Genomic DNA, 25,081 nt, shown 5'->3' with positions numbered 1-25,081 from the left:
AAAAGTCTCAGAATATCCGTCTCCCTGCAATTCTCATCCCATCTTTGTGTCCTAGATTTTTACTTTTTTATTTCTATAAGTGACAACATTTGAGATACTTAGGATTCTACTGTAAGTATCTGAAAGTTAAAAAAAAAATAGAGTTTAAAGGTCTTTGAAGCTATAAAGCAACAACTATCATTTAGGCACTAGGTGGAAGTAATAAGTTTCAAAATGTGGCTGAGAACAGATAAACCAGAAACAAATGTGTATATTTGGTGGGCCTGGTGTTGGATTAGATGGGTGGATGTAACCACACAGTTAGAGTTGTCATATCTCAGGGTAGACGCTGCTGCCAAAGCAAACACGTGAACCAAGGAGTTCTTGACTCACTGGGGCAGAAGACGGGAGGCAGCCTCGGGCCGAACTCTTCTCTTTCATCCATCTGCATCTTTTGTATCGGGAAGGAAGGTACGGGCTCCTGGGGTGCCAGCTCGCTAGCTGAAAAACAGCAGGGTATTAATTTCATAATTCACCAAATATTAAGTGTTTGAGTCTTTAATTAATGTCTGTTGCCACCAGATAACATGTGCTTTTCTTCACCACTTTGCTTAAACCAGCTCGTGCCAGGTGCTGGGGACACAGCAGTGAACACGCAGACCTGACCTCTGACCTCATCGACATCTGAGCTGGGAAGTCAGTCACACAAGGGCACCTGCAAGCAGTGCGCCAGTGGCGGTAACACAGGGGTGTGTACAGCACACACTCTGGATCACCTAACTGAGACTTAAGGGCTGAAAGACGTTCTCGAGGAAGGGCCGTCTGAGAAGAATAAAAACTTACAAACAGGGGCTGGCCCCGTGGCATAGTGGTTAAATTCGGTGCACTCCACTTTGACGGCCCGGATTTGGTTCCTGGGTGCAGACCTACCCTGCTAGTCAGTGGCCATGCTGTGGTGGCGATCCACATACAAAATAGAAGACGACTGGCACAGATGTTAGCTCAGGGCAAATATTCCTCAAGCAAAAAGAGGAAGATTGGCAACAGATGTTAGCTCAGGGAGACTCTTCCTCGGCGAAAAAACAAAAACAAAACAAAACGAAAAACCTTACAAATGAACAGGGATATAAGACTGTCCCAGCTCAGCAAGCTGAATTTCACTCAAAATAAATTATCAAACAGGAGAAAAACTAAAAAATAAATAAATTATCATGTTCACATGAATAAAATCTTGTTGTTTATGGGGCCGGCCCAGTGGCGCAAGCGGTTAAGTGCGCGTGCTCCGCTGTGGCGGCCCGGGGTTCGCCGGTTCAGATCCCAGGCGTGCACCGATGCACTGCTTGTCGGGCCACGCTGTGGCGGCGTCCCATATAAAGTGGAGGAAGATGGGCATGGATGTTAGCCCAGGGCTGGTCTTCCTCATCAAAAAGAGGAGGATTGGCAGATGTTAGCTCAGGGCCAATCTTTCTCACGAAAAAAAATACTAATAATAATCCTGTTGTTTAAAGAGATTACTATGCTTTCAGATAGAAAAGAGAAAAATGGGAAAAGTCTGGAAAAATATGTATCAAACTGTTAACGGTGGTTATCTGTGGGAAGTGGGATTCCAAGGGACTTCAGCTTTCTACATTTCTATATTTTTAGACTTTAAAATTCAAGTATATATGACTTGGTAATAAAAAAATAAGTTGGTTTTTTTCCCACAGAAATAACAAATGGGCTGACATTTGCAATCACCTAAGAACAAACAATATTTTATGCCTCTATGTAACTTCTTGGTTAAAGGCTCTCAAAAATTATACCTAAGTCCACCACAGACTGACAGGGCAGGTGGACCACGCTAAGACTGAGATGGGAAGTTCTGTCCACCTACCCCAGCATCTGAAAAGTCTCCCACCCATGCAAGTGCCAGACGGCCTTCTTTCCTGTGCCAAAACTCCCGGCTGGGTAAACGGAACAAGCAGGACAGGCTGCTAAGCAAGAGTTAACTCATAGTAGACGGCTACTAACCATCTACTAAGTGCTGCTATGCGCCAGGCAAGGCCCCTCTGATGGCTGATCCAGAGCATCCAATTTGCCCTGCAGAGACGAAAGCAGGACGAGCCCCTGTACACTTCATGACCAAACGTTTTCCAATAATCCTAGCACCTCATCATCAACCAGGTTGAAAAAAAAAAAAGCTATTTTTTAAATGAAAAGTTTACTGTTTTTTAATTCTTCTCAGCTAGAATAAGTAGGAAAATCAATATTATCAAACACGGCTATCCTAAAAATATACTAGAGATTTATACCAGATAGAAAAAAAGAACTTGGCTCCACCTTAATTACAAATACACAAGATTAAAAAACATTGACTGCTAATTATCCTGGTTTAAAATTACATACTAAACAAAGAAGCAGCTTCTCTAGAGACACCATCGTTTTCTTCTTTGGATCCCAAAGTCTGAAATATTGACATACCGTGTGCCACAGATGTTTGCACCAAGTCAGTCTCTTGGGAACTTCTGAAGTCGGCCTCCCGGGTACCTGCCTGATCATCCTCACTGTCACCTTGCTCATCCTCGCAGGATGAGGACTTTTCATCAGAAGAGCTGGCAAAGATGGCCTTGAATAAGTCCATGGATGGGCGGCTATCTTCTCCCTCAGGCTGCGAATCCACTTCTTTGTTTACCACCTGTATTAACAGTGAATTAAGAGTCAGGAATGAAGAAGCAAGGGTAAGGACCCAAACATTCTAGAATACACACACACACGCATGCACACATATTTATGTTTCTGCTCATGTCCACGGGTCTCCACATCCATACAGGGCCTAACTAAACAGTGATCACTCGTATGGCATTAATTTTGTTTGTTTGTTTGTTTTTTGGTGAAGAAGATTGGCCCTGAGCTAACTGGCCAGTCTTCCTCTATTTTGTATGCGGAATGCTGCCACGGCATGGCTTGATGAGTGGTGTAGGTCTGTGCCTGGGATCCAAACCTGCAAACCCCGGGCCACCAAAGCAGAGCATGCCGAACTTAACCGCCACGCCACCACAGGGCATTAATTTTTGTGGTGTTTCTGATTCAACAATTAGAATGTGTTTCAGTAGAGTGTGCTGACTGGTAGAAGCAGCTGAAGCCTCTTACGGAGATAGATCATTAATCAGAATTGCAGTAGGGACTAGCAGCGCCTCTGTCCTATTTTCAAGAGTCTATCCGAGCCGCCTGAGGTCCAGTATTAGAGGCGATGAAGATAGTCTACTCATATGAAAATGACGAAGAGAAAGCTGTGGGCCCCCTGCACAATGGGGAGGGAGCCAGAACACATCTCTAAAGTGGTCACGGAACTTCCCTTTGCAATTACACATCACCCTTCCTAAAAGAGCCCAGGTATGGACACGCAGATTAGCCAGATAAAGAGGCAGGAAGTTTATACACACTCAGTTCAATAAACGAGGAGCAAAGGTAGGAAGTAGACATGGCTCCCACCCTCCAACAGCTTATCCCCAGATGCACCCGGGGTAATCTAACGTGCTAAGCGATCAGAGAGAGCCCCAGGACTGGCCAAGAGCAGAATCCACTTCAGTCCTTCCCTTTTACCCCTGAATAACCCAGGTCAGAGAGATGAGAGGCTCTGTCAATGATGCACTCATGGTCCGTGTCAATGGGTGAGTCTGGACTTGACTACCAGCTCTCCTCACTCTCCACCAGTGGTCACTCCCCCAGACCACACCACCTCCAATTTCTGGAGCAGAGTTACAAATACCCACAGGAGGAAAACTGGTACAAGACAGAGGAGTTTGTAGTCTTAAAGTAGACTGTTTTCACAGAAAAAAATTAAGAAGGAAAATTATACTATTCCCCACTAAAAATAACCAGGACACCTTGGAGTAAGGACTGATTCCAGAGCTGGGAAACATCAGACAAGCCCAAACTGAGGGACATTCTACAAACTACTGGCCTGTAATCTTCAAAAGTGCCAAGATCATAAAAGTCAAGGAAAGACTGCGGAACGTTCTAGACTGAGGAAGACTAAAGAGACGTGACAGTTAAGTGCAACAAGTGATGCTGAGCTGCACCCTTTTTGCTAGGACATTATTAGGACAACTGGCGGAACTCGAATGGGTCTGAGGGTTACATGGTACTAATGCATTAATGTTAATTTCCTGATTTTGATAGATGTACTGTGATTACATAGGAGAATGTCCTTCTCTGAAGGAAACACAAGGGTGATGGGGCATCTATCTGGTTGGCAACTTATGCTCAAATGGTTCAGGAAAAAAATTATCTGTACTGTATTTAAACTTTTGAGATTGTTTCAAAATTTTAAAGAATCATACAAAAAGTCAGGAGAGAGAGCCTGAAGCACAGGAAACCATGGCAACAATTCCCTAAAAAAGTCATGAATCTGAATCTTTCTGGCAAACCACGGATACCAATGTCACATGCATGGGCCATGAACTGAACGACAGATGGCTGACATCTGTGTTCACAGACATTTCTGGCCTTTAATTGGTGTTTACATTATTAAATGTACAGGAATAACTGTCAGAAGTACATGAGATATTCAACTCTTAGCTACAGGATCTTTTTCGTTTTTATTTTTTTCTGGAATATAATAGGAGCTGTATTGGAATTAAATAACAACAACACACACCAAACTCACAATGTCTATGTCCGCAAAGCTCCCTCACACCCCCGCTTCACCAAAAGGTGTGCACATTCACATTTTTGCAGACTCAGAAAGTTTTCAAAGAAAGAAATTAAACCCAGAGAGGGGAAGAGACTTTCCTAAGGGCACATGGCTAATAAGGGAAAAAGCAAGAACCAAGACTTTTTCCAGGAAAAATTATCTAAATACTATCTCAACATGATTTTTGAGCAAATCCAGAAGGCTTTCTAATTTAATGACCATATCACAGAACCAGAACCCCTGAGTAGGGTTTTATGTCATTAAAAAGGAACAGTAGAAACCCAGTGGAGAGGTGCCAAATGCACGGTAGCGCAGGTGGTGGCAGGAGCTCCCGGGCAGGTGCCTAACACTCTGAAGGAGGGCGACCCTTTCCTCTGACCACAGGAGCTGCGGTCCCAACAGCCTGGATGGAATCCCACTGCTTTCTTTCCCCTTCCTGCCCTCCTGCCACTTGACTCCAGCCACAGATAAAGTCACAGGAAGTAGAAGACAGAGCAGGGAAACTGAACTCCCAGCTTTCTGACTGGAGGACGTGAAGGGGGAGCCCAGAGAGTCAGAAAGTGTCAGGAAGATCACGAAGAGGAAGAGCTCAGAGGGTGCTCCTATAGAGTAGTCTATGAACTTCTGGCTCACCCCTGAGCTACATATGCATGGATCCCACTCTCAACAGCAAACCAAAGGCTTTGATAACAGAACTATGGGATGAACTACCAGCCAGGTCCCAGAGCAGCCTCCAGGAAGTGCCCATGCAGGAAAGTACTACAAATAGTACTATGATAAGTACTATGAATAGCACTACAAAGGCTCTGAAAAATGGAATGACATTTGGACCACAGCCCACAGAAGATGGGTTGGAACTTGCAGCCTGAACCTAATTAGGTTGATTGTCTGCTAAAGCAAAACAAAAAATCAACACTCTCCTTAGAATTTAAGCAAGACCCAGGGTCTCATAACATATATTCAAAATGTCCAGGACGCAATCCAAAATTACTTGGTACACAAACAACCAGGAAAATCTCAACTTGCAAACAACAACCAACAGACACCAACCCAAAATAACAAAAATGTTGGAATTATGAGACAGACTTTAAAGCAGCTCTTATAATCACGCTCCAAAAATAAGAGAAAATGAACAGAAGTTAAAAAGGTCTCAGCAAAGAAATAAAAGATTTTATAAAGAAAAAACAAATGGGAATTTTAGAAATGAAAAATACAATAACTAACGTAAAAAAAATCACTGGATGGGCTCAATAGCAGAATGGAGATGACAGAGGAGAGAGTCAGTGAATCTGAACACAGATCAATAGAGATTATCTGACTTGAACAGTAAAGGAAAAAAAAAGATTGAAGAAAGGAAGAGGCTCAGAGACCTGCAGGGCAATATCCAAACACTTAGGTCATCAGAGTCCCAGGAGAGGAGCGAGAGTGTGGTGCGGAAAAAATATTTGAAAAAACAATGGCTGCAAATGTCCCAAATTTGGTGAAAGATAAAATTAAAAGTTTCAAGAAGCTCAGCGAAGCCCAAGCAAAATAATCTCATAGAAATCTAGGCCTAGACACTTCAGAAACAGCTGAAAACCAAAGGCAAAGTGGAAACCCTGAAAGCGGCCAGAGGGAAAGTCACAGCATCATAAGGAGAGGAACAAGGAGTCAAATGACCGTAGGTTTCTCATCAGAAACCAGGAAGGCCAGGTGGAAGTGGCAGAACTTTTTCTTTCTTTTTTTTTTTTTTGGTGAGGAAGAGTGGCCCTAAGCTAACATCTGTGCCCATCTTCCTCTGTGTTGTATGTGGGACACCACCACAGCATGGCTTTGATGAGCGGTGTGTATGTCCATGCCTGGGATCTGCACCCGCAAACCCCAGGCCACCAAAGCAGAGCACACTGAACTTAACCACTACACCAGCAGGCTGGCCCTGGCACATTTCTAAAGGTCTAAAAGAAAAGAATTGTTGACCCAGAATTCTATACCCAGCAAAACATCCTTCAGGAATGAAGATGAAATACAGGACCTTCTCAGATGAAGGAGAATTAAGAGAACTGTTGGAACTGCTCTAAAAGAAATGCTGAAGGAAGTCTCCTCAGTCAGAAGGGAATGAGAGGAGAGGGAAACTCGGAACTTCAGGAAGGAAGAAAGAGCAACCGCAATGGTAAATATCTGAGTAAATAAAATAGACCACTATCTCCTCATCACTTCTTAAAATAGGTCTAACATTGAAAGCAAACATTGAAACACTGTCTGATGAGGTTTTCAGTGCATGTATGTGTAATACATAAGACAACATCAGCGGGGAGAGGCAAGGGACCTACACAGTGGTAAGGTTTCCACATTCCACTTGAAGTATTAAAATATCAATTCTAAGTAGACTGCGCAAAGGTAAGTATGTATACTGTTATCCCTAGAGCAATCACTAAAAAATATATAAAGAGAGCGAAAAAAAAAGTAATAGATAAATTACAACGGAATACTAAACATTATTCAAGTAATACAAAAGAAGGCAGGAAAGGGGAAAGAGAAGAACAAAAAAAGAGTGGGAGCAGATAGAAAAATAATAAAACTGTAGACCTAAGTCCAAAAATATCGACAAATTACATTAAATACAAATGATCAAACACACAAATTATACCATATAGATTATCAAAAAGTATTTTTTAAAAAAAGACCCAATGACAATGACATGCTGTTTATAAAAAACCCACTTTATGGACCATGTGCTATCGCCATTCACAAAAATTAACTCAAAATGGATCAAAGACCTGAAGGTGAGACCTGAAACTATAAAACTCATAGAAGAAAATATAGGCAACACACTATTTGACATTGGGTTTAAAGGAATCTTTTCGGATGACATGCCTACCCAGACTAGGGAAACTAAAGAAAAAATAAACAAGTGGGACTTTATCAGACTAAAGAGCTTTTATAAGACAAATGAAACCAGAATCAAGATGAACAACCAACCAACCAGCTGGGAGAGAATATTTGCAAAACATACATCTGACAAGGGGTTGATCTCCATAATATATAAAGAACTCACACAATTGAACAACAAAAAAACAAACAACCCGATCAAAAAATGGGCAGAGGAAATGAACAGACACTTCTCCAAGGAAGATATACAGATGGCCAATAGGCACATGAAAAGATGCTCAACATCACTAATCATCAGGGAAATGCAAATCAAAACAACACTAAGATACCACCTCACGCCCGTTAGAATGGCTATAATCACCAAGACAAAAAACAACAAATGTTGGAGAGGATGTGGAGAAACAGGAACCCTCATACACAGCTGGTGGAAATGCAAATTGGTGCAGCCTCTATGGAAAACGGTATGGAGATTCCTCAAAGAATTAAAAATAGAGATGCCCTATGATCCAGCCATCCCACTACTGGGAATCTATCCAACGAACCTGAAATCAACAATCCAAAGAGGCTTATGCACCCCTATGTTCATTGCAGCATTATTCACCATAGCCAAGAAGTGGAAGCAACCTAAGTGTCCCTCGACTGACGATTGGATTAAGAAAATGTGGTATATATATACAATGGACTACTACTCAGCCATAAAAAAAGACAAAATCGTCCCATTTGCAACAACATGGATGGGCCTGGAGCGTATTATGTTAAGTGAAATAAGCCAGAAAGAGAAAGACAAACACTGTATGATCTCACTCATATGTGGAATATAAACCAACACATGGACAGAGAAAACTGGACTGTGGTTACCCGGGAAGTGGGGGTGGGGGGTGGGCACAAGGGGTGAAGGGAGTCATATATGGGGTGATGGACAAACAAAAATGTACAACCCAAAATTTCACAATGTTAGAAACCATTAAAATATCAATAAAAAAAAAAATAAAAAAAAACCCACTTTAAATATAATGAAATAGATTGGTTAAGAGTAAAAAGATGGAAAAATACATACTATGCAAATTACCAGGGATAAAGAGTGATGTTACATAATGATAAAAGTGTCAATTCATCAAAAAGATGTAATAATCCTAAATGTGTATGTGACTAACAAGAGAGCTTCAAAATGCACGAAGCAGAAACCACTTTGGATTATGGTTTGGTGGTTTCTTATAAAGTTAAATCTGTATGTATATGTTACCCAGCAATCCACTACTAGGTATTTACCCTAGAGAAATGAAAACTTCTGTTCACACAAAAATCTGCACATGAATGTTCACTGCAGCTCTATCTGTGATAGCCAAAAGCTGGAAACAACCCACACATCCTTAAAGAGTGAATGGACCAACAAACTATAGTACACCCACACAATGAAATATTATTCAGCAATAAAAAGGAATGAACTATTGCTACACACACAATACTGATGAACCTCAAAGGTATGATACTGAATGAAAGAAGCCACTCTCAAAAGGCTATATATGTATATTGTCTGATTCCATTTATATAACATTCTGGAAAGAGCAAAACTATAGAGACAAAGAAGAGATCAATGGTTGACAGAGGTTTGGGGTAAGGGGATCTATGACTATAAAAGGACAGCATGAGGGAGTTTTTTGGGGTGATAGTACCATTCTGCATCCTGACTGTGGTAGTGGTTTCACTAATCTATACATGTGTGAAACTCATTGAACTGTACATCAAAAAAAAGGAGTCAATTTTAATGTAGGTTAATTTAAAAAGTAAAATAAAAATTTTTTAATGAAGCTATTAGAAATAAAACCAATTTTTTATTAAGTTCAACTTTTTACTATTAAAGCAGTAATAAAAAAAAAACAATAGATATTTTCTCTATATCCTACACAAAACACAGAACAGTTGTTACTTGGAAAATTATATTGAATTTTGTTGCAATGGTTGACGCTAAGTGAAAGCCATTCTAGGCAGAGGAGTTTATAACCTCTCCTCAAATGATTAAAGCTATGAGTGAAACTGTTGGACTGTAAAGCAGGTGTCCACAAAGTACAGCCCATAAGCCAAATCCAGCCCTCTGCCTGTTTTTGTAAATAAAGTTTTATTGGAACATAGATGGACTCGATTGTTTTCACATTGTCTATGGCTTCTTCTACACTCAACAGCAGGGTTGAATAGTTGCGATAGAGACTATATGGCCCACAAAGCCTAAAATATGTAATATCTGGCCCTTCATGGAAACAGTGTGCTGATCCCTGCTATGGAGTAATGAGAAAGCATCACCACAGAGCAAGGCAAAGGCCACAGTCAGCCTGGCAAAGAGAATCTGGAAGCCCCACACACCTTATCTGAGAGTGATTTTGTCATGTGCTCCTCTTGCTTTACTAAGGGATTGGATTCTTGTTGAGGTGGACCAACTTTTGATCTAGCCAAACTTAAAAATTCACCAATGGAATCTTCCTTCTTTTCTTGTTTAGATGTATCCCATCTCGATGGTTTTCTTGATTCTGAAAGGCAGGACATAGATATAACATCAGAATTAGCAAGCAAAAGGCAAGCTCTCCATTACAGCTCTTTAATTCATTCAAGAACATCAGTGAACCTACTATAAGCCAGGCACTGTGCAAGGTGTGGGGAACACGGCAGATGCTGAGGCAGAGCCCCAACCCCAAACAGTATACATTTGGACCATTACAACAGGAGCTAATGTATTCATATGAGCAGTTCTCTTAGTGAAGGAGAGTTCACACTATGTATGGCCTTAGGACTAGGTGACCCTTTACTTCTGTCTTCCCAGCAGGCTAGCTGTTGAGACCATGGTCAGAACAGGGACCTGAGGGAGCCCTACTCACTGTCGGGACCTCGGTGCTGCAGTGCTTTTTCACTTGATCCTTGAGCCGTAGGCAAGGAAGCTGTCTCCGGGAGTGTCAGAAAGTTGAAGACTGAGTATTTGTCACGTTTCACTCTTGGTAAGCCCACTAAAGTTGAACTGGGGGTTGAAAAAAAACATATATATATATATACACATACACACATATATACATCTAATTTTAATAACAACTGTGAGGATCAAATCCAATTCCTGTAAAGCTTTCCATCTCATGTTTTTCAAGAGTAACTCTTCTACTTGGATAAAAATGTCCCCTAAGATGTTTTCGCTTCTCAAAGCAGTTTAAGAATTTAGAATGGCTGATATGAGGACCCACGAGTCTTTCCATATTATAGTAAGAGCTAGAATGTAACTTTGAAAATGGATTTCCATTAAGGAAAAGTTCCACTGCTAAAAATACACCTAAATTTTCTAGCAAACTCTCTGATTCAACTGTACACTTTTTCTTGCAATGTTTATAATCAAGTAAGAAGGTGTTGAACTTTTATAAAGAATTAGAGAACATAAGTAACATTTTAAATGTAAACCATATGTCTATCATTAACAAGGGGGCAAACTAGACAGGCATTAAGTTGTTGTACCTTGACATATCCGAGTTTCATATCTTCAATATGGAATAAAGTTTGCTATCTAGATGTTTGTTTATTTTTTTAGTAACAACTTCATAGAAGTTAAAGTAAATCTGCAAAATTTGCAACTCTAAGCATTTACAAGTAAGTTCATCTAGAAAAAGGGAATTTACCTGAGTGTGTAAGGGAAAAAGTTAGCTTTAACATGGAGGATAAGTACTGAGGGAAGGGCAGGTTTATCCAACTTACTCTGGGTAAGGGTCAGGGACATTAAACCTCTTACACAGAAGCTTGTCAGGGTGCCACTCAAACGTGTCTCGGGTGAGCTTCCCGAACATCTTCATCTTCACAGCCGACTGCTTGTCGCTGACATCATTCTGGGAAAAGACATTCATTCTGTTTCAGCAAGTGGTCACATAGTTGACCTGAGTGCTCCTCCATTTAGAAGTTCTCAGTTCAAAATTATGAAAGAGCTTATGCTGCAGTATTTTTGCTCAAGTACACTGGAAGCTAAAAGCATAAAGTCACTTCTTATTCTATAACACCATATATATTTTGATCTTTTCACTGAGGGATTTAAACTATTTGGCTATACAGTGTTTTAATGCTAAAATTCACCAGGTAGGGACATGATGGAGACAGACCTCTTGGTCTCGAGGGACTTCCACCTGATCTGAATCGTCCTCCTCCTTGGCATGAGTGAACCTAGAGGATAAGGTCGAGTGGGAAGACACATACAGCAGGGCTGCCCGAGAAAATTCATCCCGCTCACGGCCTCGCTCCCACTCTGTCATACTGGGATCCAAACACTGTTCCAGAGCATCTGTGGTACAGAGAACAAGACACTGCTTCACTCCTAGGAAAAACACAGGGCTTAGGGGAGAACATCCGGCGGGCACCACTGTATCCCTGTGGATCTCACCAGAAGAGACACAAATCCTTATCCTGGTTTCTAAGAGCATCAGGGGGAGGTACTTGGCAGGTAATATTGCTCTCTCTCTCAAAACAATGCTTTTATTGAATTCTGTCTACCACATAGAGCAATAAAAACATTTGGCGACTAATGCTTAGTTAAATCTTTAAAGCAAGGAACTTGTTACCACTTCCAGACGGTAATAAGTTCATCCCAACTATATTACTAAGTTTTGGCAGAAAAACACTCCTTTCTCTAAATTTTTTTTTTTTAATTTAACAAATAAACATGAGGAGTGTGGGTTCTAAGTAGGGAGTGAAGACACAGTAGACAAAGATCTGCTTTTGAAAACCAACCCCTCTAATTTGCCAACAGCTTCTCACAGGGACTACTGCATATAACAGCAATCCCCCTCCTCAGTCTTACCATATTTACTTCACAGATCAGAGAGTGATTTTTTTTTCCCCCAGGCAATGGTTCAACAGCCAATTATCTTTTTAAGTCAAATTTTAGACCACAATTTAGGGCTGGATGGTTAGGATCTTAAGATAAAGTGGGAGATGATCTTGCTCTCTTGGTGTGACACACCACACTAAACAGAAGTCAAGCATTTGCCAACAGTAAATGGCCTGTAATTTAACATTAGCCACTGCCAAGGCATGTTCTCTGCTTACACAGCTATCTCTGGGACCCAAGATATACAGAAACACAAGCTAACTGTTCTTGCTGTCTAAGGTCAAGAGCTAGGGACTGCAGTCTTTGCACTGTCTGCAGCAGGACAAAGCAAACACTGGCAGGACAACATACGTCAACTTTAAATCTGGGACAAGGGCCAGAAGACCAAGAACTCTACCCCAGCCAAGAAGTGGGAGACCCAGGCCCAGTACCCACCTTTCTGACCCCGTTTCATATTTACTAAAAACTCTTCGTATCGTTTTTGCTTTTCTGGATCTTTTGCAAAAGGTTTGAAGTTGCTGGCTCTTGTGGTGGCCGTCCCACCGCTCAACGCCATGCCCTGAGAGCAGTGTCCGACGTCTGGAGAGGGGGGCTGGGCTCTGCTGCCGGAGGCGTTCTGGGCCAGACTCCTGGCCTTGAGCTGAGCTGCTTTAAGGTCAGTTGCCTGCTTCATTTCTTTGATTCTCTCTTTATCTTTTTGGGATAGAAATTCTAACACTGAAGTAGCTGAACCTAAAGAAAAACAATAGTGATGAAAAGTACCATAAGACAACTATATTTACATTTCTCTGTACAGACATTTTTAATATCACAAACTTATGTAATTGGAGATGAGTGTTTTACATTTAGTGTTCCATCTGTATTCATATCCCTGTCACCCAGACAGTAATAAAATAATGAGATTCCTATTTCACAGTTGGCGAAAATGGAGGTTATACTTGGACGTTCATTGGGCCAGTGAGTGGTCCTAGAACGAGGAAGCTGACGTCTTGAACTCCAGACCTCCAGTCTGTGGTAGCCACCATCTCCACAGTCCTGCCCAGCACAAGCCCCAGTTCAGACACAGCTGCCCATCAAGCACTCACGTGCGTCACAAACGCTCACTGAGCGCCCACTCCGTGCCAGGCACTGGCCTGGGGCTGGGAGGACAACACAGACGAGGTCCTGCTCTCACTAGTGAGGGAGATGGACATTAAAGCAGCCAAAAATCAACACCAGAGGATGGCTACGAGAGGAGGACTGTGAAAATAATAGGATGATGCGACTGAGGGTGACTTAGATGAGAGGGCTGGTGGTGGGGGTGGAGGGATAGGTAACTAGCTTATATAGTGGGCAGGGAAGGCCTGGAAGGTCCCTCCGAAGAGACAATATTTGAGATAAGTTCCAAGTAAAAAGAAGGAGCCAAAATATGAGGGAAGAGCAGATGCAGAGGAACAGCAAACAGAAAGGTCCAGAGGCAGCATCATGGTTGGCAGGTTCCAAGGACAGAAACAAGGATCCTGAGCCTAGACCACACAGGGTTACGGGAAAGCGGTATAAGATATGGCTTGAAAGGTAACCAGGGCTGGATCCATAGGGCCTTGTGGGGAGTCTGGATTTTTCTTCAGTTTGAGAAGTCCTGGAGCATCTTAAGGGGGTAGTGATACAATCTGGTTCATCTAGCCACCGTTAAGAAGAATGACTGCGGAGGGGACACAGGGTGACCAATGAGGAGGCTGCTGCAATAGTCCAGGTGCGAGCAGATGGGCGCTTAGACCAAGGAGGAAGCAGCAGAGGTGCAGACGAGTGCATGGAGCCCCCATGCACATTGGGGGAAGAAAGGAGAGGACTTGCTGACAGACTGGCTAGGGTGGGGGAGGAAGGGAAAGTGAGGAGCTAAGAATTGGGATTCCTACGTTCTGGTCTGAGCAGCAGGTCACTGGTGGTACCACTTACTGAGGAGCGGAAGACTGGAGGAAGAGCAAGTTTGGGGAAGGAAGTGGGAACCAAGCATTCCGTTTGGGTCTATTATAGCTGAGATACCTGTCAGGCTCCCAAATGGCAAGTCCAAGTTCACCTCTCATAGTGGGTCTTTCTGATCCAACCTACAAGGGATGCTCCTCGTCTGTCCATACTTTCAGACACACTTGCTCCTTTTAGGCCTTCGGGAAAAGAGCTACAGTACCCTATTCCCCTGAGAAAAAAGTCATACGGTCCCAGGATGTGCAGAGAAAGTAGAGGCACTCATGTCCCCGGTCTTCACTACACTCCTGGACAATTATGAAAGGTCTGAAAACTGCTGAGCTTAAGACCAAAGTTGTGACTTTAACGACACAACCCAACTGATGGTGGGAAAAACAGTCTTAAGAAGTTAAGGATGCATACAGTGTTACGTGTGCTATCCACAATAAACAATTTTATTCCCACGGTTTAGAATACAAAATCATGTAAAAAATTTTAATAGCTAAACAACAAACTTTCCATTTTGATTTTGATAACTCAGATTATTATAAATGTAATGATTATAATCTCCTCCATGGCACATACCTTGAATAGGTGTTTCTCCTAGCAACTCCCCCCGTTTGGAGGCATTCAGTTGGTGCCGACTATGTGTCCCTGGGTCATGCATTGGCTTTCCAGCTGACTCTGATAATACCTGAAGTAAGTGGGAGTTCTCTGAGGTTGCAGCTACCACGGGCCTGAAATAATGCACGGGTCGATAGTCTCTCGGTAATTCAGGTGGTGGATAAATCTTAGCAAAACAAAACAGAACAAAACTCAGAAAATACAGCTGCATGATGATCATGTTTGATATAACCAAGAAAACTAATTACCTCTGAGTGTTGTTAAGCCCACCCTTTCCCAGGCTAACATTCAGCAGGTAGGTAGCACTGGGAACAGCCTATCCAGGTGTCCAGCCAGCATCCATTCTGGATCTGGAAGGTCACCAAAACTACAATGTTCTAATGACCAGGCATTTTTATCATCACCCCTACCCACTTCTACACAGAGATGCTAACATGCATGTTTTATACGAGGAGAACAATAAAGATGAGAATAGTGAACACAATGTATAGGCCCACATGCAGAACTGGCCTACTGTGAATCAGAAAATTTACAAAAGTATGATTTAAGGCTTAGGGAAAAAAAACTTTAAATGAGTTACTTTTAAATTCAAAAGTCTTTTTCTGGTTATGTTTCAGTTCCAAATTGCAGCTTCAGGCCTTATTTTTTGATGAGTTATTTCTAATTCAAAAGATGACTGAACTGAAATTGAAATATGTTTGGGAAATTCAGGCATTAATGATGGCAGAACAGATAAGTTCAAAGTAAGTGTTACATATTTTTAAATTACTGCACTACATCATCTCCCTTGCTCTTGGTCTAACAAACACATATGGATTGCCCTATTTAAGCCATGTTCTAGATTTTTCAGCCACCTGAAACTCTGAGCTCCTCCGTAAGCAGTGAAGCACTGACGCTCTCTGGCTGTGGTTCTCGGCCCCAGTAGCACTCTGCTCTCCCCTGAGGGGTTTTCAATACTGATGCCTGTTCCACCCCACAAAGTCAGCTACAATCGGAGTTCCCCAAGCTTCCCAGGCGGCTGTAATGCACAGCCTGGGGTGAGCACCTGGCACGATGGAAGTCCATGAAAGAGGGGTATTATCATTGTCAGGAAATCTCATTTTTATCATCTTAGCCTGACCACTCTCTCTGAAAAGCACCGACTACCAAACCAGCAAACACGCTCAGGTGACACAAAAGTCCAGAACAGCACGACAGAAAGGAGGGGTGTGTACACATGACTCTTCTCAACATCCTCCATTAGCTTCGAAGCATTTCGCTTCCTCAGCTACATCATGGTTTTCTGTTTGGCCTCTGAATTCTGAGGCTGGGTTTTCAGCCACCTAATTGGGAAAACGTGCCTGTCTGTGAACGGCAGGTCAACACAGCCCTCCTCTGAATCATCCAGGCCCAAAGCCCGACTCCAGTGAGGAGCACCTGGGGACCTGAGCGCCTGTCTCTCCGTTTCCGGCACTCTGCCCCATTCCAGCGCATCTGTCTGTCTGGCACCCTCACTGGACAGGAGCTAATTGGAGGCCAAGACTTAGTCCTATTTATCCTTGAACTCTGAGTCAGGTTGTACTTCTCAGCCTTTTTTACGCTCCCCTTTCATACATGTAAAAAACTCGCATTCTCCTTTGACCTTATTTGACATTTCTGGTAATAAGAGAAGCTTACTATGTGCCCAACACTGTTCTAAATATATTCTGCTCACTGTTACAACACATTAACTATCACGACTAAACAAATCAAAGCCACCGACACGGAGTGTGGTTTCTCAGGCTGCACTGTTACCAGCCTCCCCTATCTGGAGAACCCAGGCCAAGCCACACAGCTACTGAAAAAACGTTTGTTGAATAAAACAAAAAGCCCATTCAAGTGTGGAACAATCTAGAAAAAGGATGTCAATAAGGCAAATGGCCAGGCACCCCTTCTGGGCTACCAGCACCCACACTAACTTGTGACGCCTGCCTGCGCACACGTGGCTCTGGTGGGTGTTAAGGAGCACCACTTAGCCTGAGATGTCGCAAAATCTCACAAAAACAGGACTCTGGAAAGGCATTCCGAGTTCTCCACAGGACTGGACCCGCATGCACCTGGCTTCTCTCCCTTCTGCTGGCCCAGGCCAGGAGCCCAGGGAACGTTGCCCACACCAGCTGACGTGCTTCACAGCGTGCAGGAAGAGTCAAGACTACAGGTTATTACGGTTTTTTGAAAGTTTTCTACTTTTCCTCACGTTACATTGCCCCTAGGATTACATCAATTCCATTCTCCCACCAGTTTCGAATGTAACTCTTTTTTAATAGAAATAACCACTCACTTGTAGTTTGGATTGAAAAGATTAGCAATTAGCTGTTTTGAATACAATGTGCCTACTGAGTGACATTTCTAATACGGAATATGTTTTCCTGGACAATCATTAGTAACTAGGCATTGCTTTTTGAAAACAGATTTACTTATCTTTTTAGTTATTAATATAATAACTATATATTTATATATAAAATAGCAGCAAATATTTTAAGTACTAAACCAGTAAAAAAAAATCTTACTTTCTTAGAAGACAAAGGTTTAGAAGCCAAGGAAAATCCATCCAAGATTTTGCCAATGTATCGAAGATCTTTCTCTGGTTCTACAAAATGATGTCATTGATTAATTCCAGAAGCAGAGAAGATTAGAATAAGACAAAAGACGTCAGCTTTTTATCTCCAAGAACATAAACGCTACCTGTCATTCATGATATCATGTAGAGACAGCAGTAAAGGGGAGGAAGGAATGGCACGTAGAGCCCTCACACCTTTGTTGACTCAGTGACTGGCAGCCCAGCCCATGTCACCCTCAGCTAACGAGGCTGCCCAGGACGCGAGGCGATGGCCCTCCAAGACAAGTACCTCAACACTGTTTTCAGAAAAGGTACCTTAGGTCCTAAGCTAAGGGGCACCAAAGAATATACTCTGTGGAATAACGGATCTCAAGAAAAACCAGCAAGAGGACAGGTATGGATAAAAGTAAAAATCATAACTGTGAGAGAGTCATTTCTAAAACTAGGTGAAGAATCACGGGGAGACTACCTCCCATTTCCTTAGCAACTATCCAAATAAAGCACAAAAGCAATATAACCAGGTCAGCCTATAATCTAATCTTAGTACAAATTAAAAGGTACTTTTGTCTTTTTCTCCAACGAAATTCTAACAGGAGATAAAGATCACTAATTCAGGAAACAGCACCAATGCCCTTGGACTTGGAGTCAGGGATGGTCTACTGTCCTGGAGACAACTCCACTGACCACGGCTCTCTGATTCCGGAGGATTTCCTGTGCGTGGTGGTTCTGTCAAAAATCCACATGTACGAACTGCATCTTCTGTAGGGAAAAGCCCCTTCTACGTGACCACCACGAGCACTTAGACGAGCTGGGTGTTCAGTTCTGAGGCAGGCACAGCCGCCCGCAGTACAGGTGGCGCTGAGGTTTTCAGCCGCTCATAACAGGGCACCACCCTGGAACTCCCCTCCCCCACAAAATCATTCTTTGTACTTTAAACTAATGTTGAGTTTTTGTACCAGCTCCCAGAAGTTCCTAAAATTCTGTAGGGTCATTTGGGATTAGATTTCACATTCTTGGCATTTTGTATTCTTTTAAAACTCAGCAATTTCACTTTTATCAATTTATTCTCAAGAAACAGAGAGCAAATGTGCATAAGGATAGAGCCAAGAGAATACTTATTATAGCCCTATTGATCACGGAAAAAAATAAAAACAATTTAAAAATCAACCATGGAGATTGGCTAAATATAGATTCACTCAGTGAAAAACCATAAGGTCAAACTACAGATATTGCGGCCCTCAGGGTGGGAGAGGGGGCCAGGGCAGAGAGGGGATAAGGGGGTGCTGGGGAGCCCTGGGGAGGCACCACCCAGGCTTGATGGGGAGGGAATCAATCAGCTGTGGTAAAGGTATTACACAAAGGGAAAGCCAAAATCTGACTCAGAAGGTAGATGTAAATATGTATGTTTATCATAGATTAGTGATTATTATATAATTAACAGATTGTATTAATATTAGTAATAGAGTACAGTGTTAATGTATTGATATAATCAATAATTAATAATTAACATATGTTACTATAATCTATAACAATTATTATATTATAACATATAAATATATTATATATCCTCTTTTAAGTTATAAAAATAATACATAGTCAGTAGAAAAATCTGAAAACATAGGTAACCAAAAGGAGGAAAACAAAAGTAGCCTAATTACCACCCAGAGGTAATGCCTCCTACTATGTGGGTACACACCCTTCCAGCATCTTGGGTAAAACTCTGGGTTTTCTTTGTGGCAGTGATGACAGAGGCCACTCATACTTCGAGGGCTTGCTGTGTACCAGGCACATTCTAAGCCCTTTATGCACATTGAAATCTCCAAGTCACGCCCACTGTCCAGACAAGGACACTGAGGCACAGAGAGGTTAAGCAGGCCGCCCGAGGTCACAGCTGATAAATGGGGAGAGCCAGGACTAGAACGCAGGCGGTCTCTCTTCAGAATCTGTGTTCACAACCATTAAGCAAACTACCTCTGAAAACTGTTCTGCACCTGCTTTTTCTCTTCTAGAAATATAAAATTTAGGCATCATTTTATGGAGTGAGGCTTAGATTATTTAGATTATTTCAACATGTATGTTTTAGATGTATTTTACAAGAGTTAGATGGAACTTTATCTGACTAGAGCTAAAACGTCTGACTAGATTGTTTCATCTCAGCTCTCACCTCCTTACTTTACTTGGGTGGTTGTTATTACTATAACCAAAGCATAGTAAGTGCAATTTATTCAGTCTTTGGGGCAGGCACTGTGCAAACACTGACTTATGCCATTTTATCCTCACTTTACAAATGATGCCCAGTGAGGTTACAAGCCTTGCCCAAGGCCACGCAGCTGGGCAGTAGAGAGCTGCAATCCAAATCCAGACCTGATTGACTCCAAATCACATGCTACTAACACCCACTCCCTACCGTCTCCTCCCTACACCTTTTCTGGAAAAAAACCTGAAATACTATTGTGAACCATAGGCTCTAAATCACTATAGACTCCAACTTGAAATTCAAGTTGTGTGGAGAGATGTCCATCTCCTAGCCCAACAGAAGACCCCTAAGAGCCAGGACTCAGGTGACGACACAGGCTGGGAGCCAAGCTCCATCTTGCTGCAGGCTCTCAGTGTACCTACCACCCAGTCCCCACGCCTAGCCTTCTGACCTGCGGCTTGAGTGGCGTACTGTGGCCACCTGCCCAGTTCCTCCAGCTGGGAGTGCTTCCCTCTCACCCACTGCCAGCTCTGACCTGCAACCCAAGCCCCTGTCCACAGACTTGCTCCTTTCCTGAGTCCAGACCTCTTCCTCCTCCTCATCTTGGCCCTGTCTTGATAGCTGGCATTGGCACTGACGCGTCAAAATCCTGCTTCTGTCTTACTTCCCACATGGGGCCTCTCCGGCCCCACTGTGTTTCTCACCCTGCATCTCTGACCACAAAGCCCTACTCCTTGGATGCTGGCGCTCCACTACCAAGCCTGCAGTCCCTTCTTCCTGACATCCTGGCCCCATCGATTGTAGATCTATGGAATTACCTTTCTGACTTTTATACTGCCTGGGTGCTGTCCAGCCATAGAGGCCATCTCCAGGCTCCTCATCCTTCAAAACGGTGTCATATTTGGATAGAGTTTCTGTGGCATATATATCATCATCTTCCTCTTCCAGGGCACCAACACCAAAAGCCTTCAAAAAGGAGGTTTCAAACTGAGCAATTACAGGTTTTAGGGAATGTCTGCTTTCAAGGATAAAGCTATTTTAAGGATATGATTGAACAGACCACATTAGCACTGCAAGACCAAGAGAGAAGCGAATGAGAGCCCCAGATTAACATACAGACTCGAGTCCTTTGGAAAACAATGACTAGCAGTGAACACCATGCCTCCAGCTCTGGGGCTGCCCTCCAGGCTCAGCAGCAGCTAAGGGTCTGGGTCTTAGCACGGGAAGAGGAGTGAGTACACACTCAGGCAGCAGCGCAGGAGGAGAAATGGGGCCTCCAAAAGGAGAAAGGCAGAATGCTCACCTACTGTTCAATGCGGCCTGGGGCCAGGGCTGGGGACCAGGCTCTGAAGGCCACTGCTGCTCTAATGGTGGCTAAAAGAACTCCTAATCCTTGTGGGAAGCAGCTTCCAACAAGTATCACTTTTTATTAAAAGGATTGGAAAAAAACACAAATAGGAAAGAAAAGGTAATAATGAAATTTTCTAAATGTAATTTAGGAAAGAACCTCCAGGGGCTGGCCCCGTGGCCTAGCAGTCAAGTGCGTGCACTCCGCTGCTGACGGCCCGGGTTCGGATCCCGGGCGCGTACCGCCGCACCACTTGTCAGGCCATGCTGTGGCGGCATCCCACATAAAGTGGAGGAAGATGGGCACAGATGTTAGCTCAGGGCCAGTCTTCCTTAGCAAAAAGAGGAGGATTGGCATGGATGTTAGCTCAGGGCTGATCTTCCTCACAAAAAAAAAAAAGAAAGAAAGAAAGAAAGAACCTCCAAATCAATTTGAGAGGACAGGCAATCAGTAAAAGCTCTCCATCTCCTCAAAGGTAAAAAGCAAGTCTCCCAAGTAAAACTTACACCCATCTTTCCAACTTGGGGCTTGTCCGAGAGGTAATAAACCTTGGACCTGAACTTGGAGAGGCAGACTGCAATTCAACCATGAACCAAATCCAAGGGGCAAGTGTGGTTTTCTGCTCAGCCCCACAAGGGTGTGGGGAAGCACAGACTCCACCAAGAACACTAGGTCAGAGGCTCTCAGGAACACACATTCCAATCAAGAAGGTGTGCTTTACACGTCTTCAGAAAAGATTCTAAGGAAAACACAACCACTTCAGAGTCTTCACGTAGTCGATGAATAAAGAGGGCCCACACTGAGGCAAATAGAATACGGAAAGTATTCTCATTTCTCAGCGGTTCCACCTTTACAAAACAGAAACAATTTTACCTGGCCTGAAATGCCCAATTTTCTTCCTTTATTCACTCCAATATCTCCAAGAAGATTGCTTGCTCCCTCGGGTCCCTCACTGAAAAGATTAAAATGTTCTCCTGAAGTTCCAAACAGTGCTTGGTGGGGATCTAGGCCCTTGTAAGCCAGTCCGTGTACATTATCTTTAGGTGTGAAATCCACAGGTGTGACGTCTTTGGGTGCAAAGGTCACATTTTCTGGCAGGTAGTCATCATCTTCATCCTATTTTACAAAGTGGAATAAAGGTGAGTCACTGCCTGGCACAAAGTCAGCCTGTGAAATACTGTTTTCAAACGCACTGATTAATTCCGAACAGAACAATTAGCAAACTTTCATTTACGCTATTACAAATAACTACATCAAGTCCCTGAACAAAATGATACTAATGCAAACAACGCCATTTTAAGAATATGAGCAGACTTGGGCTATCTATGGTGCTGGCATGTTGCCGAATACACTATCTGACACAACGAGGACAGATTTAGGGTATGGGTATTTCACTACAATAGGATCTGACTGAATTCTAAAATTGTTTCCCACCCCAAAATTTCACATTCATAAAGTAACAGATGCTACAGTACCAAATTGAAGGTCAGTCATCCCATATGATACCTCAGATCCTTCAGAGCCTCCAGGGGGTAACGCACAGCCATAGATTTTTACTCCAGGATCTATAAAAGAGATTTCAAATGCATTAGTCATGAGCGATTAAATATAAAGAAACCTGACTCATTGACACTCCAGAGGTACATGGCTGTGCTTGTAAAAGGTGCTAGGGCTTTAGGGTCAGAGACCGATCACTAGGGAACTGTTTTCCGCCAGCCCCTGCCTCCCCCACACTCTGGTAATAACGTGCTTAGTGAGGAACCACTACTGCCCCAGCACCACAAAGAACCCAAAAGAAATTACTGGTGCTTCCAAGAGTTCATAGTCTGGCTGGGGAGACCACAGGCAAGGAATAAATAGAAAATTATCATGTTAAACTATAACACAGTTTTGGTAAAGGTAGGAAACAAGAACTTTCATATGCTGCTGGTGGGAATATAAACTACTATAATTCTTCTAGAAAGCTATTGTGCATTACACGCAAAAAACCTTAAAATACATGCATACCACTTGACCCAGCAACTTTATTTCTAGAAACAGAAAGCCATTAAAAGTACGCTGTAGAATTAACAAGAATCAATATACACACCAGGTTTTTGTCGACGTGGTCTTCTCTTTACTCGAGGACCAATTCCTTGTCCTTCCTTCCAACCCATTTTTCTTAGCAATTCAAAACCAACAGATAATCTAGGACATCAAGGCATTGAAAATGAACTTCTTTTTACAATAGTAGAGAACAGTAGGAAATAAGCAGCCTGGCTCCTGCCTGAGCCCTTTCCCCATCCATATTAGAACTGCATGGCCCTGCCGCTCCGGCCACAGCTGACTGGTCTTGGGGTACACACCTGACCTGGGGAAGTCGATCAGATGCCCTCTCTCCCAGGCCTTTGGAATGGGCACATAGGGACTCTAAATGGTCAAGCATGTGGCCTAGGAAACCATGACAGTCCGAGGCTGCCACATTAGGCCACATGCCCAGGAGCAGAACAAGAAAGGTTGCAGAAAAAAGAGGGTAGAATGGGGCAGATGAGAGAGCCCATAAAGCTTGTGAGGCAGGGGGTGGGAGGGGAGCCACCCCAGCTCCTAACAGCTCTCCAGCCTCCAGGAGCCCCCGGAGCACAGCTAGTGGCTGGAGCTCTAGAGCACCCCGTGCAATAACAGTGCAAGATCCTTTCAACAAAACCCCTTTTTGCACTCAAGCTAGGCTAAGAGCTTCTCCTGCGTGCAACCAAACTATGCCTAAGTAAGATCATCATGTACATGCAAAGCAGTGACGCCAGGATCCGAATAGGCAGAATTAAAGTCTTCTCACTTTGCTGGTGTTATGAGGTCATCAAGCAGCGTGGCTCCAGGAATAGGGGCAGTGGCAGCTGCTAACTGCCTGGCCTTTTCCCGTATTCTGTCTTTGGTTTTAGAAGCAAAGTCATCTGTGGTAACAATCGCCTTAGGTGCTATCCCAAATTCACTAAGATCCTTAAAAAAAAAATTCAAACAGAATTGCATTATTTGGAAAGTGATTAAACATGATACACCACATAACTTTATTTCTTCAAAAAAAAGGTAAACTATGAAATTGAGTTAGGAATCAGCAGAGCAGCTGACTTTACACACTCACTTTGGAACCCTCACACAAGCTAAGGTCAGTGGCTGAGGACAGGGACACAACAGTGGCCACTCAGTGAAGCCAGAATAGGCACTGCCAAGCTAGGGAGACAGGAAGTAAGGGCCATGCTCCTCTCGGACAACATTTCAAAGGTCAGCAGACAGGGCAAATCTTAAGAGTCACAGCCACACATCCATGAGCACCCAGTGCCAGCCCTCAAGTTACGTGCTTTTGCATTTACTGGAGCAGATACTGTTGGCTGCCTGTCCCACAGCCATTGTTCCTTCCTCTTTCCTCACAGAGCCCTGATGCTGCCCAGGCACCTGCCTTTCTCTGCCTCACCATGCATTTCAGGAGTGGTGTCCCTGGCAAGGGTAGGGTCAGGGAGTGGGGGTTCATGTCTTACCTAAGCCAGTCATTTTGATCCCATTTCCCTTGCCAGGGACTGCCTTAAGAATGGGCATGTAAAATAATCTGCCCAAGCAGGTGTGAGGGAAAATCCACTACAGGACTTATGTGAATGGCTTCTTTGCTCTCAAGAAAAGATCCCAAGAAAAAGTCCCCGTTCCAGTGGATAATGTCATCCTGGATGTGCCACCTGGAACTACTCCAGCCACCTTGCAACCACGAGGAGAGCTAGTATAAGGACAAGCTGACATGGAGAAGGTGACTAAGAAGGGAGAACCAGGAGCCTCACTGACATCTAGACTTCTTGTTTCCTCACAGATTACACTAGTCAAATAGGAAGGGGAAGCCTCTGACCCACAGCCTACGGCATGCTGATATAAGTATTTTATTTAATCTTTATCACAAACGAATCCAGAACTAGGCTTTAAGGTAACAGAAGTTTAATTTTAAAACAAAATGGAGCACACCCTGCAGGCTGGTAGGACCACTTTAGAACCCCCCACCAGCCCCCATTTAC

The 25,081-nt window shown here is 43.2% G+C and overlaps 1 protein-coding gene across 2 annotated transcripts in view; it reads right to left on the bottom strand.

Moving 5' to 3' along the window:
• GPATCH1 (G-patch domain containing 1) overlaps nt 1-25,081 on the bottom strand; it is a 40,197-nt gene that overhangs the window by 7,270 nt on the left and 7,846 nt on the right. For both annotated transcript variants that reach the window (XM_058529089.1, XM_058529090.1), the window contains exons 4-17: nt 23,866-24,026; nt 23,143-23,240; nt 22,560-22,618; nt 21,927-22,169; nt 20,524-20,671; nt 17,459-17,538; nt 14,892-15,096; nt 12,801-13,097; nt 11,641-11,819; nt 11,246-11,373; nt 10,390-10,526; nt 9,881-10,044; nt 2,440-2,653; nt 373-480 (exon numbers count right to left, since the gene is read on the bottom strand). In XM_058529089.1, the coding sequence (XP_058385072.1) occupies nt 373-480; nt 2,440-2,653; nt 9,881-10,044; nt 10,390-10,526; nt 11,246-11,373; nt 11,641-11,819; nt 12,801-13,097; nt 14,892-15,096; nt 17,459-17,538; nt 20,524-20,671; nt 21,927-22,169; nt 22,560-22,618; nt 23,143-23,240; nt 23,866-24,026 (2,221 nt within the window). The remainder of the gene's footprint in view (nt 1-372; nt 481-2,439; nt 2,654-9,880; nt 10,045-10,389; nt 10,527-11,245; nt 11,374-11,640; nt 11,820-12,800; nt 13,098-14,891; nt 15,097-17,458; nt 17,539-20,523; nt 20,672-21,926; nt 22,170-22,559; nt 22,619-23,142; nt 23,241-23,865; nt 24,027-25,081) is intronic.

Source organism: Diceros bicornis, chromosome 34 (assembly GCF_020826845.1).
Source record: "Diceros bicornis minor isolate mBicDic1 chromosome 34, mDicBic1.mat.cur, whole genome shotgun sequence".
Taxonomy (NCBI): domain Eukaryota; kingdom Metazoa; phylum Chordata; class Mammalia; order Perissodactyla; family Rhinocerotidae; genus Diceros; species Diceros bicornis.
Note: the sequence above shows the minus strand (reverse complement) of the source record. Positions and strands in the feature narration are given on the sequence as shown.